This window comes from Rutilus rutilus, assembly GCF_951802725.1.
Source record: "Rutilus rutilus genome assembly, chromosome: 5".
Classification (NCBI taxonomy): Eukaryota; Metazoa; Chordata; class Actinopteri; order Cypriniformes; family Leuciscidae; genus Rutilus; species Rutilus rutilus.
In genome coordinates, this window is record NC_140213.1 from 48,431,812 (window position 1) to 48,447,924 (window position 16,113).

The 16,113-nt window shown below is 46.5% G+C and overlaps 1 protein-coding gene across 1 annotated transcript in view; it reads left to right on the forward strand.

Annotated features, from left to right (window-relative positions):
- Positions 1-545: 545 nt before the first annotated feature.
- Positions 546-16,113, forward strand: part of LOC311291158 (xaa-Pro dipeptidase-like) — a gene marked incomplete at its 5' end in the record, with an annotated part of 218,099 nt that continues 202,531 nt past the window's right edge. Inside the window, 2 exons of the mRNA XM_084410031.1 lie at positions 546-901; positions 3,643-3,711. Of these exons, the coding sequence (XP_084266157.1) occupies positions 546-901; positions 3,643-3,711 (425 nt within the window). The remainder of the gene's footprint in view (positions 902-3,642; positions 3,712-16,113) is intronic.

Consider the following 16,113-nt stretch of genomic DNA (forward strand, 5'->3'; position numbering starts at 1 on the left):
ATGGTGGAAGGAACACCATCCTGAAATGTGGGTGATTCTCAAAATGAAGTTTTATTAACTAAGTTCGGGAGGAGCACGTTCAGATAATTAACACGAGTGGATAGCACTCAGCAATCAATGATAAGAGGGTATATATAGACTCAGCAGTCTTACCTCGATCCATTGACAGTTTGCAGCAGTTAATAGATTCTTGCTTCTTCGCTCAGCTACTAGCAGCTATGTCTCAAACAAACTCCTCTTCCGACGAAGACGTAAACGTCACCAGGGATGCACCTTCGCACTCCGCCGGTCCCACGGTCATCCCTCCTATGCCGGTCGTCGCACTTGAGCCCCCGGCTTCTCCTCGCGGCCGCACACCGGCCCGAACAGCCCGGCGCTCAACAAGACGCCGAGACCAGTCTTCGCGGTCCCCGGCAAGACTCCCATCTTCTTCCCCAGCTTCCTCCTACCGCTTGGCCGTCCCGACGATCCCACCCATCGGGAAATGGACCGTAGCTGGACTGAGGCAAGCGCTGGGTAACTCAGACTTACAAGCTTCGAGGAAAATGAGTAAAGCGGAGCTGTATGATCTGTATGTCTCCTTAAAGTCAACTCCCAAGACGACCCACAGGCAGAGCAAAGCCCGCAGGGCTCAAAATTCGCCTGCCCAGTCACCACCGTCGTCTTCCCGCACAGGACGCGGCTTGCTTCGCCCATCGAGCCACCGCAGCAACAGGCCCTCAGCGAGCCAGGGCCGCGCTCCAGATTTCGCCATGACAGGTCCACTACCACCTTTCGATGAGGCCCAGCCCTCCACCTCTGCTTCCGCAGCCGCAGCGCCGCATGCAGCCGGGCCCAGCGGCCTCCACACAGCCACTCAGTTCTATTCTCCCCTTTTCCTTTTCAGTGGCCTCCAGCTCCAGTTGCAGACACTAGCGCGAAGCTATCGCCGCTAGCATCACAGACCCAACAATGTCAAAAGTTCTACCCAACAGGTTACAACCCCGCCCACTTCCAGTGGCCTGCAGCTCCAGTAACTCAAGCAAGCGCGGGCCCGCCTCCGCTTGCAGCTCAAGCTTACACTGTTTTCTATCATCCCTCACATCCTCCAACTAACTTTTCTTTTCAATCCACAGCAGGTCATCCAATCGCAAGGGCACCGCTGACATTCGCAGTCCCGGATTATACCCTTCCCAGCTCTATCAAACAAACTAAATCACCATATTCTCTCTTCACAGCCACTCCGATGCCCGTGCCGTCCAATGCAGTTGCTATGGAACCCCCACCAGTTTCCCAATCCATCTGCGCTCAGATCCTCTCAGGTGCGAATATAGACCTCTCTTCTCTGCTCTCTCTCCTCCCCGCAGCTGAATCCGACCGCCAAGTGGATTGCGGTGATTTCTCAGTTACCCTGAAAAACACACACTCATCTCGCGTCCTTTCATTTCCTGAATTTACGATCGCTTTTATACGTTTCACCGAAATCATCTGTTCAGCCTTCCCCCACAGGCGGCGCGAACTGAACGATTATCAAGCAATCATTGCCGAACTCGCGCTGTCCTATGGGGGCGGGCATTTCTACACTTACCATAAACTTTTTTCAGCCAAAAGTGCCGTGCGAGTCGCACAATGGAATCAGTGCACATACTGGGGTGCACTTGACTCGGATCTCCACAGCAGGGTATTTTTAGTTTGCAAAAACATTACCTGTGCAGTTTGCAGGTCAGTGGCGCACTCAACCGCATCGTGCCCACAGGTTAACCCTTCCTCTCTTCCCTACGTGGGAATAAGCAATACTAAATCCACCAGCTACGTGCCGCGTGCAGCAACCACCAGCGCAATACAGGACTCTGCTTTCGATGAAAGCAGGCAGCCTTGTAATCATTTCAACGCGGGCAAATGTCAAAGAGCGCGCTGCCGGTTTATGCACATCTGCAGTTTTTGTGGCGGCGCCCATGCCCGCATTGTATGTCCAGTCTTCAAGTCTGGGAATAAAAAATTTAAAAATTACTTTGCGACTCCTGTGAATATTTTGCGCATGCACTTCGAACTAGCTCATCACCCGGATGCCGAATTTACTGATTATCTGCTGTCAGGCCTAAAAAACGGCTTTAAACCCGGCTTAGAATGCCCGCTTTCCCAAAACATCATATGTAATAATCTCCAGTCCGCCCTTATAGAACCTGAAGTTGTAGACAAACTGATCAAAAAAGAAGTTGAGTCTGGCTTCATGATCTATCATGAACAATGTTCGACAATCCTCCATTTAATCTGTTTCGTATCCGCCCCATTGGAGTGGCTACAAGGAAATTCTCGGGTAAAAAACGCCTAATAATCGACCTGTCAGCCCCGCACAATTCCCCGTTCCCAAGCATAAACAGCTTGATCCCTCTCGATGAATTTTCGCTCAAATACCACGACATAGATCAGGCTATCGACATGATCAAAATCGCAGGTCGGGGTGCTTGGCTTGCAAAAATCGACGTTACATCTGCTTTCAAAGTAATGCCTATCCATCCAGGTTCATGGCACCTATTTGGAGTTCGCTGGCTCGGGAAATAGGGTAGAGTGGGGGAAAACGCCCCCCTGGGGTAAAACGCCCCCCACCTGTTTTTCCCCAAATAACCACTAAAAGTAGTCAAGATACATTTTTACTGTTGCTATGCACTACGTTGATAACGGGGATATACAAATCTCTATGGAGAAGCTGACACCAGCGACACATTTGAAGAGAAGAGGATTACATGGTAAATGCTATAATTTTCAGATATTAGTAAATAAGTGTTTAAGAGAATATTGTTCTGCAGGATATTGCAGTGATGTATGATAGATGAATAGTGAAGTCTGTAGTTTGAGATCATATATTATTTATAAGGAATATAATAATATTTTAAAAATTAAACATTTTTTTTAAAAACTCATAGCTTGTGGGGTAAAACGCCCCCTACGCTGAGGGGTAAAACGCCCCCCCTGGGGGCATAGTTTCTCTATCATAATTACTATAATAAAATATTTCTGTCTATCAAATCCTTTGTTTTACACTTAATGCACTATAACTAGGTGGTAAAATCAAAATATTTGAACAAAACATGAAAAAATTACCTCAAGTGAGCATTAACTAGCTAGCTTGCTAGCACAGTTAGCTCACTGATGGAAGGTAGTTAATTTTGCCTATTTTGAACATTGCTGAAATAAATATTAATATATATACATGTTGATACATTACTTGCCTTTTACCTTTAGAGATTAAAAACTATTGTCTGTTAATTTTGCTGTTGATCTATGAAGCAAACTGGTTGGTAAGAAAGGGGGCATTTTACCCCACCTTGGGGGGCGTTTTTATGTCGAGTGACGGTCTTTCAGGCTCTTCATGCTGTATTGTACAGTTTAAGCTCAGGTCACAGTCTATGGTCACACTGGAGAAATGAGAACAACGGATTTCTGATCTTTTTGATTTTGTTTGTGTGTTTCTTTTGTATTTTGTTCATTGAATTCGAAATAAGAATTGGGGAATTAATGTCATGAAAATAATCTTACGATGCAGAAAGATTTATTAAACCTAAGAATATGCATTTTCTCTATGCAAAATGTAATTTCTTCTTTTCTTTCGTTTGGTTTTGTTTCATGATTGATTGACGCGTGTGAACTGTGTGTGTGTTTCAGTCTGTTCCAGCATTACTGTTACTCTCGCGGAGGAATGCGTCACACCTCGTACACCTGCATCTGTGGAAGGTACAGCACCAGGGACGTCGTTAGGCCTATTTTAGGGGGGCTGAAGCTACCCCAAAATGTTCCTAAGCCCCCCTAAATGATAATAAGAACAGCAATAACAATTCGATGTATCAAGAATTCTCTCTATGGCTCTGGTCTGAAGTTATGCACCCTCCCGCCTACACACACCGATACACACGCGTTCACACCTGACCAAACGTGAATAGAGCGTCTGGCGCGAGTGATTTACAAAGACGCGTTTACGCGCGTCTGGAGGTCCTGCGGCGCGAATGAGGCGTTTAGCGTGGCGCGTCAATTTCGCTTCAAACTTTTGCTTTTTACGTGTGTCAGTTTAGCTCTGGAAGCGCGAATGGATTCAAAATGTTCAAGCGTCCAACTAGACGCGAATTTGACGCGCTATTCGCGTTTGGTGTGAACGCACAGTATGGTGAAAGGAAGATTGGTACTGCTAAGTGTCGTGATACAGAGTGAAACTGTAAGTTGTTTTTAATTACCTGCTTACCTTTAGCTACATTTTCTTGAGGTAAAGGAAAGGGGATATTTTGGTTTGCTATGGAAAACGTCTCGGTTACATATGGTAACCCTCGTTCCCTGAGGGAGGGAACGGAGACGTACGTCGTGGTGAACGACGAATAGGAATCTCGCTAGAGAGGCCAATCTACTTCGAGTGAAACTAAACGAGCCAATGCATATTGGCGTGCAATCATTTGCATCAGCTGTGCAGCCTCGCAGCGCGGGTATTTAACGAGCAGCTGGTGCGATTGCACTTCAGTTTTTTGCTGAGGAGCCGAGCCGGTGAGCTGGCTGCCCCGGCGGGTCGCAGCAGATGTGGCGACGGGACGTACGTCTCCGTTCCCTCCCTCAGGGAACGAGGGTTACCATATGTAACCGAGACGTTCCCTATCGTCCGGTCACTACGACGTACGTCGTGGTGAACGACGAATAGGAATCCCTACCAAAGCGCCACAGCTGCTGCACCCCATCCAGCGCCCTGAGCAAGCCTCTACACCTTCTTGCCTGGAAGGACGATAGGAGAGGGCTTACACCGAGAGTATCCGTCACTGTTGTTCCATGATAACCCATACAGTGAGATTATTGGATAACACTGGGAAAGCGTGCCCGATCTGAGGGAGGGGAACGCTGCGGGAGCCACATTCTTAAGAAGAGTTATGTGGGAATACACATATGGACTAACCCGAGGGTTGTACTGCATATGAATAGTGGGTGACTTAGCCCAAGGGAAAGACACAGGCTTCCGTTTAGGAGCAGCCGTGGAAGATATACACACATGGGATCCCCGTAGGGTCACACATATGGGACCCAGCCTAGACCCGGTTCTCAAGGATTCAGCGGATAAAGGCCTGGCACCGGACGCTCCGCCACGTCCGGGCCGAGGGTGTTTGGAGGACTCGACAGGTTTTGACTCTGGAGCAATAAGGGTGCACAGTAGGGTGCAGCAAGCCGACAGAGCCGGTACTCACAGTGCTTCTACCCGTTTAGGGCGAGAACACGGGAGGACACCGGCTCTACACGTAGGCTATAGTATCTAGCAAACGTGTTAGGTGTCGCCCAGCCCGCAGCTCTACAGATATCTGTTAGCGAGGAGCCACGTGCCAGCGCCCAGGAGGATGCAACGCCTCTCGTGGAGTGTGCATGCAACCTGAGCGGGCAGGGCACGCCTTGAGCTTGGTAAGCCAAGGCAATGGCATCCACTATCCAGTGGGCCATCCTCTGCTTGGAGACAGCCTTCCCTTCTGCTGGCCTCCGTAACAGACAAAGAGCTGGTCTGAGGTCCTGACGCTTTGAATTCTGTCCACGTACATACGCAGAGCGCGAACGGGACAGAGCAAGCCAGGGCTGGGTCTGCCTCCTCCAGGGGCAGCGCTTGCAGGTTCACTACCTGATCTCTAAAGGGAGTGGTAGGAACCTTGGGCACATAGCCAGGCCGGGGTCTCAGTACAACATGGTTGTCACCCGGCCCGAACTCTAGGCGCGATTCGTCGACCGAGGTCCCCTACCCTCTTGATCGAGGCCAGTGCAATCAGCAGCAAAGTCTTCAAGGAGAGAAGCTTTAAGTCTGCTGACTGCAAAGGCTCAAAGGGAGCATCCTGAAGTGCTCGGAGCACCAGGGAAAGGTCCCAAGATGGTATGGAGGGGGGACGAGGAGGATTTAATCGTCTCGCCCCCCTAAGGAACCTGACGACCAGGTCGTGCTTTCCAACTGTTTTGCCATCTATGTGGTCATGATAAGCTGAAATAGCGGCAGCGTGTTCTTTGAGGGTGGAGGGAGACAGCCTTTGCTCCAACCCTTGCTGCAAGAAGGAAAGCACTGACCCTATCGAACATCTTCGGGGGTCCTCTCTGCGAGAGGAACACCACTCGACGAACAGGTTCCACTTCAAGGCGTACACACGTCTTGTAGACGGCGCTCGCGCAGAAGTGATGGTGTTAAGTACCTCTGAGGGTAAGTCACCTAGAACCTCCGCGTCCCACCAGGGACCAGACATGGAGTTTCCAGAGGTCCGGACACGGTGCCATAGGGTGCCCCGTCTCTGAGTCAGAAGATCCTTCCTCAGAGGAATGGGCCAGGGAGGGACTGTCACGAGGAGCATGAGTTCTGGGAACCAAGTCCGGGTGGGCCAATAGGGAGCCACCAGAAGGACCTGCTCCTCGTCCTCCCTGACTTTGCGCGGAGTCTGTGCAAGTAGGCTCACTGGGGAAAACGCATTTTTGCGAAGGCCCCGGGGCCAGCTGTGAGCCAGTGCGTCCGTGCCGAGTGTTCCCTCGGTCAGGGAGTAAAACAGCTGGCAGTGGGAGGTCTCTGAGGAGGCAAACAGGTCTACCTGAGCCTCCCCGAACTCTCTCCAAATCAGCTGAACCACCTGGGGGTGGAGTCGCCATTCTCCCGAAGCACAGCTCGTGATAGCTCGTCGGCCACACGGTTGAGCACACCGGGGACATACATGGCTCGAAGCGACCTCAGATGCTTCTGACTCCAGAGGAGGAGATGGCGGGCGAGTTGCGACATGAGACGGGAGCGTAGACAACCTTGTCGGTTGATGTACGCAACGGTCGCAGTGTTGTCCGTACGGACCAGCACGTCTCTGCCCTGAAGCGGCTTTTTAAGCGGCTCAGAGTGAGACGTGCTGCAAGCAACTCAAGGCAGTTGATGTGCCAATGCAGTTGGGGGTCCGTCCACACCCCTGACACTGCATGCCCGTTGTACGTGGCACCCCAGCCGGTGGGAGAGGCATCTGTGAAACCACAGCATGCCTGGACACCTGTTCCAAGGGGACTCCTGCCCGAAGGAACGAGGGGTCTGACCACGGACTGAAGGTTTGGCGGCACTCCGGTGTGATTGTCACCCTGTGAGTGCCGTGATGCCACGCCCATCTCGGGACTCGGCCGAAAGCCAGTGCTGAAGCGGTCTCATATGGAGCAGTCCAAGCGGGGTTACCGCTGCTGCCATATGCCCCAGGAGCCTCTGAAAGAATTTCAGTGGGACCGCCGTCCTGCCTTTGAACGTGTTCAAGCAGTTCAACACCAACTGAGCGCGCTGCTCTGTGAGGCACTCTGTCTGAGCGACCGAATCCAACTCCATACCGAGAAAAGAGATCCTCTGCACGGGGGCGAGTTTGCTCTTTTCCCAGTTGACCTGAAGGCCCAGCTGGCTGAGGTGCCTGAGCACGAGGTCCCTGTGTTCGCATAACTGATCTCGAGAGTGTGCCAGTATGAGCCAGTCGTCGAGACAGTTGAGGATGCGAACGCCCTGTTCTCTCATGGGAACAAGGGCCCCCTCTGTGACTTTCGTGAAGACACGGGTAGACAGGGACAGGCCGAAGGGCAGGACCTTGTACTGATATGCTCGACCCTCGAACGCAAGCACAGAACGGCCTGTGTCGAGGCAGAATCGAGACATGAAAGTACGTCCATCAGGTCGATCGCTGCAAACCAATCTCGGGGACGGACGCATTCGAAAATGCGTTTCTGCGTGAGCATTTTGAACGGTAGCTAGTGAAGGCTCCGATTCAAAACTCGCAGGTCCAAGATTGGTCGTAACCCATCACCTTTCTTGGGTACAATGAAGTAGGGACTGTAGTGCCCTGACCTCATATCGGCTGGAGGGACCGGCTCTATCGCGTCCTTCGCCAGTAGGACTGCGATCTCCGCACACAAGACATGGGCATCGGCTGCTCTCACTGTAGTGGAGTGGATGACCCGAAACTTGCGGGGACGCCGGGCAAACTGAATCGCATAGCCGAGCCTGATGGTCCGAATGAGCCAGCGAGACGGACTGGGGAGCACTAGCCAGGCTCGCAGAGACCGTACAAGCAGGACCAAAGGGACCGTAGGCGTACCCGGAGTGGGGCAGCGAGGTGGAACACAGGGGCTCGGCTCGGGAGGGTCTCTCTGGGAGGCGGCCCGCAGCGGAGTCTGAGTGTGCTGTGCAACACTTACCCGGTTCCACGAGGCAGGAGGTGCAGGAGGCGGCTTGGTTGCGTTCTCGAACCGCACACTGTTGCCTGCTGGCGATAGAAGAGGCGGATGAGAGTGGTGAGGATTCTCTCCTCCCACTGCTCTCCTGGCCCTCTTCAGACCCAGGGATAGAAGAACTGCTCTTTTTTTTTTTTTTTTGAGAATTTAGGTACCACTGTGACTCCAGTGGTGGAACACTCAAAAGATTCGTTCCCCGGCCCTCACCGGGTGAGAGCAGCTCCACCCATCTCCGGGTCACCCATCTCAGGGGTGATTGCTTCACCGACCACTTAAACAGTGGCTGAGACGGGCGGTGTCATCCTCCTGCAGCGGACACAGTAGAGCAGGCTGTGCCGGAGTGTTTTCTCTTTTTTTTTTTTTTTTTGCAGGGGATGACACCCTTGGCGACGAGTAGACTGAGGGGTGGCCCACAAGGCACTCTGGTGGTGCGTCGGGGAAAGCGCTTCAGTCTGCTGCTAACTGTGGAGAACTGCTGGGCCAATTCTCAACAGTGTCGCCAAAAAGGCCACCTTGTGAGATGGGAGCATCGAGAAAGCGTACTTTGACGACGTCTCGCACCTCTGCAAGGACAGCCAGGGGTGTTTCTGGACCACCAAGGTGGACATCGTCTGGCCGAGGGCCTGCGCTGTGACTTAAACACGGTCAGTCGACAAGTGCAGCTCAACTCCGGCTCAGAACTACCCTCGTGCAATAAGAGTGCCTTGGCCTCGCATGCAGGGCAGAGGTGGCTCGCCAGAGGCACAGCCACCCCACCATCGAGGGTAGCGAGAGAGGTGAAAACTTATGCAGAATTTGGCACTTTTGGCGTTCCATATTTTGGCACCAATATAGCTCCATACTCCTAAGTTTTCAATGCACATCCGAGAAAGACCCGGGAAAGCATGGCTGTCAGTTCTGAATCTGATTCAGCATAAGCACACACACTATTACAGTGGGAACTCAGCATACTTCCTCATTTCCAGAACAAAACAGGCCCTCTCTCCGATGCAGCAATCGACATCTGCCCTCAGCTGGAGCCCTGAATGAAACGCTAGGTTCCTCCAATTTTGAAGGACCAGCAATCCCATCCAGAAGCTGCACAACTTGTGATGCGCTAGAGAGGGAGGGGCCCTAGGGGGTTGGTTCCCCGAAGGAGAAGCCCTCAGCTCTCAGATCACCCAAGCCATTCTACTGAAGTAGACCTCTCCTGGTGGCCACCAGGGAGGGCGCTACAACGGAGAATAGACAAGGAGACCGCGCACCTAGAGCGCCGAGCGAGCGCTGGGTTGCCGTGACAACCCGCGCTGCAGCCCGACAGCTCGACGGCACACGACACGCTGAGGAGCGAGAGATCCGTCGGGTTTTCCCCGCGGAAGCTCTCGCCGATCTCCACGGTCCCCCAGAGTGTCGAGCAGACCTGCAGCTGTGCTTTTACACACAAGCAGCGGCTGGCCAACAACAGAGGGGACTCAAACTTTCCGGAGAAAGAAGAGTTGACCGGCGTGCCGACGTGGTCATGTTCCCGTGCGAGAACATGAACCACCCACGAACACGGTCTCACATGTTTCCCAGGCATGCGAGACAGTGATCGTGGCCGTCAGTGAGGACAGGAAACGACCACAACCAGAAACACACGGGTGGAATGTCATCTTTAGAAAGACGCAACTCACACCCATGTAAGCTCTTTCAGGGAAATACTCTCCTTGGTACTGAAGCACACAGGGGAACGGTCGCAGCGGACACAGACAGGAATGCAACCTGTTGTGCGCTGTCTCTCTTCACGGCGGTCTTACCAGCCATAAGAACGGCTATTCAGCGCTCTTGGCGCACCGTTACCAGCTGTGAAAACAGCTTTTTTGTTTTGCTCAGTAACACAAAAACAAAGAGAGAAAAGAAAGTCGACCCCACTGCTGCGCTGTATCGCCCGCACCAGACACGAGAGATCATCTTGAAGAGCTTGCTCGTTGTTTGATCACTCAGTAGATTAAACAGCATCGAAACGCTCGGCTCCGAAGCAAAAAGCTGAAGTGCAATCGCACCAGCTGCTCGTTAAATACCCGCGCTGCGAGGCTGCACAGCTGATGCAAATGATTGCACGCCAATATGCATTGGCTCGTTTAGTTTCACTCGAAGTAGATTGGCCTCTCTAGCGAGATTCCTATTCGTCGTTCACCACGACGTACGTCGTAGTGACCGGACGATAGGGAACTGCAGTCTAGCTAGAGTGAACAAGCAAAATACAAGAAATGCTTAACTTAGCATGACATAAGTGTAGCTCTAGATGTGAGTGCAAAGATTTTGCAAACGCAAGTTACAAATACCCTGGGGGCTAAGCCCCCCCTGTCTTCCAATCCTAGTGACGTCCCTGGTGCATACGTCTATTAAAGAGTGTATATGTGTACAAAGAGAATCGCAATGCTGAGACGTAAGACCGGGGTAGCCTAAATCAAGGGAAAATACATATTTCAACAAGGCAACATAACACTCGTCTCATTCGTGGAGGTGGAAAAACTAATTCTTTGTGACATGCGAGATTTATTGTATAAAGATTTAAATTATGCAAAAGAAAGAGTATGAGTCTGCTGTTTTTGTCAATTTTAAGTTTTAATTTAAAATGTAGGCTATGCGATTTTAATATAAGTACATGGTTAAATATTTTACCACTTGTTTGAGCAACTTAATATATAATTATATAAGAGTAATGCATTAAATAATACGTTGTTTAAATTGTATTTAAACGTGAATACGTCTATTAAAGAGTGTATACGTGTGTACAAAGAGAATCGCAATATGCTGACAAAATTTTTTTCTTACATAAAAGATGCTAATAACTTCTGGAATTGAAATACAAATAGTGAGTATGTATTTGTGGTACAGCCGCGGATCACGCACTGCAAACGCAGCATATGTGAAAGCACTATTGCGCGTGCTGGTCTTGCACCGCATACGCACTGCAACACGCATTCCAATTATATTATCAGGTTGGTCCAGTTTTTCAGGAGTGATAATTTTGTGTGAGGATTTTATTGATGACATGTTTAAAAAGGTTTAGGCTAAAACGACCCATGTCTATTTGAAAGTTAAACTGTTTTGCAATATGAGGTTAATACAATACAGGACTGAAGCTGCATGCTGTGCATTGTTCTAGTGCAATATGCTGTTGAAATACAAGCATTTTTTGTGAAAATTTAATTTTCTGTTTTTTACTGTATTTGATTATAAATCAAAGTATAAAAAGAGGTTTAAATAAATACAAATCTTACAGACGTACATGATTTGTATAAATTTTATTTCTGTGGTAAGAGGACTTGAAATGACTCGAAACTAAAATGGTAGGACTTTGGACTCGACTTGAGACTTGTTGGCTTTGTGTAATTTAATACTTAAAGGGACGATTTTAAAATCAAAATAAGTATTAATGTGAACTCTCATGAACACGGAAGCATTGAAAAACGTTTGATGCATCTGTCACTCACCAACTGACTGAACATCCTCAACAGTTAAAGATATAAAGATAGATGATGTTTAGAATGTAGTGGATATGGTCAATAATTCTGGTTATTTTGTTTGCATGTGACCATGTGATCACTCCAACAGTGGGAATAACTCCTCCGTCCTGCATTACGGACACGCCGGCTCTCCCAATGACAAAACCATCCAGGATGGAGACATAATCATGTTCAGTTGTCTTGTTGGATCATGCTGGTGTAATATTTCCAGTAATATTCAGGTTTATGGTCTGGTTATGAGCAGTTGCACACTGACCCCTGGTGGACACGACTTACAAACACACTTTCACTTTCTGCAAGCACATCTTTGAGATATGATTTGAAAATCACGATGGTTGAATTATTTAAAGTAGAAGCTGATTTAATACCATCAGATTATGTTTACGTCCGGCATCGTCTGTCTTTAAATTACAGTTGAAAACTAAAACAAGTCTGAGGAAGTACTTGCATCAAAATTCTGTATCCATAAACAAAAATGCATTAAAGTGCATTTCAATATTTTGTGAAATTTAGAAATTTTCGATGTAATTTATTGCATTAATATCCTGTACATTGAAAAACATACATTATATGTATGTTAAAGGGATACTCCACTTTTTTCGGAAATATGCTCATTTTACAACTCCCCCAGAGTTAAACAGATGAGTTTTACCGTTTTAGAATCCATTCAGCCGAACTCCGGGTCTGACGGTACCACTTTTAGCATAGCTTAGCATAGATCATTGATTCAGACGAGTCCAGTAGCATTTCTTTCAAAATGACCAAAGAGTTTCAATATTTTTCCTATTTAAAACTTGACTCTTCTGTAGTTAAACCGTGTACTAAGGTCGACGGAAAATGAAAAGCTGCGATTTTCTAAGCCTATATGGCTAGGAACTACTCTCATTCCGGCGTAATAATCAAGGAACTGTGTGTCTGTACCATGGGTGCAGCAGGCGTAGTGATATGACGCAGCGCCTAAAAATAGTCCCCAGCTCGGTAACTTCTTCCAACGTGACCGGGACTAAGTTTGTCTAACCTATTAGACCTATTTTCAGGCGCTGCGTCATATCATTACGCCTGCTGCACCCATGTTACAGCCGCACAGTTCCTTGATTATTACGCCGGAATGAGAGTAGTTCCTAGCCATATAGGCTTAGAAAATCGCAACTTTTCATTTTCCGTCGATCTTAGTACACGGTTTAACTACAGAAGAGTCAAGTTTTAAATAGGAAAAATATTGAAACTCTTTGGTCATTTTGAAAGAAATGCTACTGGACTCGTCTGAATCAATGATCTATGCTAAGCTATGCTAAAAGTGGTACCGTCAGACCCGGAGTTCGGCTGAATGGATTCTAAAACGGTAAAACTCAACTGTTTAACTCTGGGGGAGATGTAAAATGAGCATATTTCCGAAAAAAGTGGAGTATCCCTTTAAATGGTTATTGAAATATACAGTATAATAAAAAACTATGTATAAGGTCCATAAGCTTTATGTGATGTTTGGTGATACTCTTCATTGTACAATACCAAATAAATAATAATAATAATAATAAACCAGGGCTACTCAGTACTTGATGATGGTATCAAACCAAACCATAAAACTAAAACAAGTCATAGAAGTGGTTTTAGATGTGGTCCAGGCTGGTGCAAAGGGAAAGATTAATCTGAAAACTGATTGATTAATATAAAGATGAAGCTAAACTCTGTGATTGTGTCCTGACAGTCTGTTTGACATGGGCGGCGAGTATTACTGCTACTCCTCCGACATCACCTGCTCTTTCCCGGCCAACGGCAAGTTCAGCGCGGACCAGAGAGCCGTTTATGAAGCCGTGCTGAAGTCCTCCAGAGCCGTGATGGACGCCATCAAACCTGGTACACACTCTAGAGTCACAATACTGCAGATCAGGAGCAAAACTGAGTCTTTTACTGACCCAATCTATGACTATCAGCAGAAAGTCTGATCTACACTAACAGAAGGTTAGGGGTCAGTCAGAGCCTCTTCTGCTCACCAGCTGCGTTTATTTGATCAAAAATACTGTAAAATTGTGCAAAATTATTACAAATTAAGATGTTTTCTATGTGAATATACAGTAAAGTGTAATTTATTCCTGTGATCAAAGCTGAATGTTCAGCATCATTACTCCAGTCTTCAGTGTCACATGATCCTTCAGAAATCACTCTAATATGAGGATTTGATGCTCAAGAAACATTTATGATTATTATCACTGTTGAAAACATTCAAAATCTTCATTTCTTGTGGAAACAAGGTCATTTTTAGGATTCTTTGATGAATGGAAAGTTGAAAAGAACAGCATTTATTTGAAATACAATCTTTTGTAACATTATACATATATTTACAGTCACTTTTGATCAATGTAGTGCATCTTTGTAGAATAAAGTACAATTTCCAAACTTCTGAATGGTAGTGTATATTGAGATTTGAGTTTTGTTAAGAATGCACTTCCTAAAAAGTCAAATAGACACTGTGTGTTTGGTTTTAAGTCGAAGAGAGCTGTAAAAATAACCTTTGACCTCAGTGTTTACCTCTAATCCTCCCTTGTCTGTCTTACTCTACTCTAAGAACTTTGTATTTTGAGACTTCTTGCGTTGTTTTTGCCTCTTCACGATGGATGGCTTGCTTTAGTCCTCATTTGTAAGTTGCTCTGGACAAAGGCATCTGCTAAATGACTAAATGTACTGAGGGTCTCAGCGATGCGATGTGTCTGATGTCCCGCTCAGGTGTGAAGTGGACCGACATGCACCGTCTGGCGGACCGGGTTCACCTGGAGGAGCTGCTGAAGATGGGGATCCTGCGTGGGGCGGTGGAGGAGATGATGAAGGTCCACCTGGGCTCCGTCTTCATGCCTCACGGACTGGGACACTTACTGGGCATCGACGTCCACGACGTGGGGGGGTATCCAGAGGTCAGTTCTGAGCTTTCACTGGTACAACACATTCACACACTTTTTGACTCTATTTTTTCCTTGTATAATGTATAATCCGGTTCTTAACGATGAGCGATGAGAAAAAAATCACAAACAATATGTGTAATTTTGAGTTTTGAAATTGTTATAAGATCAGTAATTATGTTACTACGCCAAAATGTTTAGAGGCCAGATATGATTTTAGATTTTTGTTAAAGATAAATCAAAAAACTTTTACCTTTTGCTTATTTCTTCTTCTTTTCCTGCATTTTAACATTTTACTCTCCATGAAAATGCCATGGTATGGTAGCTAACTAATCTGGAACCACCACAATGTTATACATTAACACCAAAACCATACAGATGTTATAATCATCAATGTCACTGCAATGTGATTTACTCACTTCGTTTGATAACTTTTATACTGTACATATATATATAATTTTATCCATTTTGATATTGGAAATTGTTATATATCAGTTAATAGTAATGATGTGTTACTACGCCAAAATGTTAAGAGGCCAGATATGATTTTATATTTTGTTGAAGATAATCTTAAAGCTTTTCAAAAAACTTTAAAATTTATACTTTTAAACTTTTTTATTTTGCCACATTTGAAAATTTGTCTCAAAAATGCCATGGTATGGTAGCTAACAAATATGGTAACAAACAAACACCAAAATGTTATAAACTAAAACCAAAATCATACAGATCTTATAATCATCAATGTCACTGTAATGTGATTTACTCACTTCATTTGACATCTTTTATACTGTACATATATATAATTTTATGCACATACATAGTCACTCACATAAAGCCATATACTGTACACTATATATCAAATCTCTACTGTTTGATGATTTATATTGTCTCCAGATTTAGCTTCAAATTGCTGAACTTCTCAATGAAGACTATTAAACATTACGATTATAAACATTAACATTTTGAATTTCTGCAGAGCTGCTTTGATACATGTATTATGATGGGCACAATACAAACAAAACTGTATTGAATGTTTCTTGTACTTAAAAAAAAAATCATATATCAAACTACATTTTAAACTATGCTTTCATAGTCAAGCGTCTTTATTTCTAAAGATCAAGGGAAATATTTTCCTCATGAACTGACTCTGTAAAGGAAGGAATGAATCATTTAAACACCTGATTAAAACCAAATGTCGTTAAAAGCAGTGTTTTTCAGCCCTGTCCTGAAGACCCTCATCACTGACACACTCATCAGACACACTCAGTCCAATGCTGTGTTCAAGATCACCTCCTACACACTCATTCACTATTCCCTACATTACTCCACTAATATAATGAGAACGAGTGAGTGAATCTGGACACTGAGTGAGCCACTTCTGCATATTGTGTGATTGCTGTTTAATAATTCATTGAAACACAGCAAACTGGCAGCTCCAGTAGTAATGAGAAGATTTATCCTGAACTCTGTCATGGAAACTAGCATGTATAAGCCATAATTAAAGAATTTAATTATCAATTAAAAGG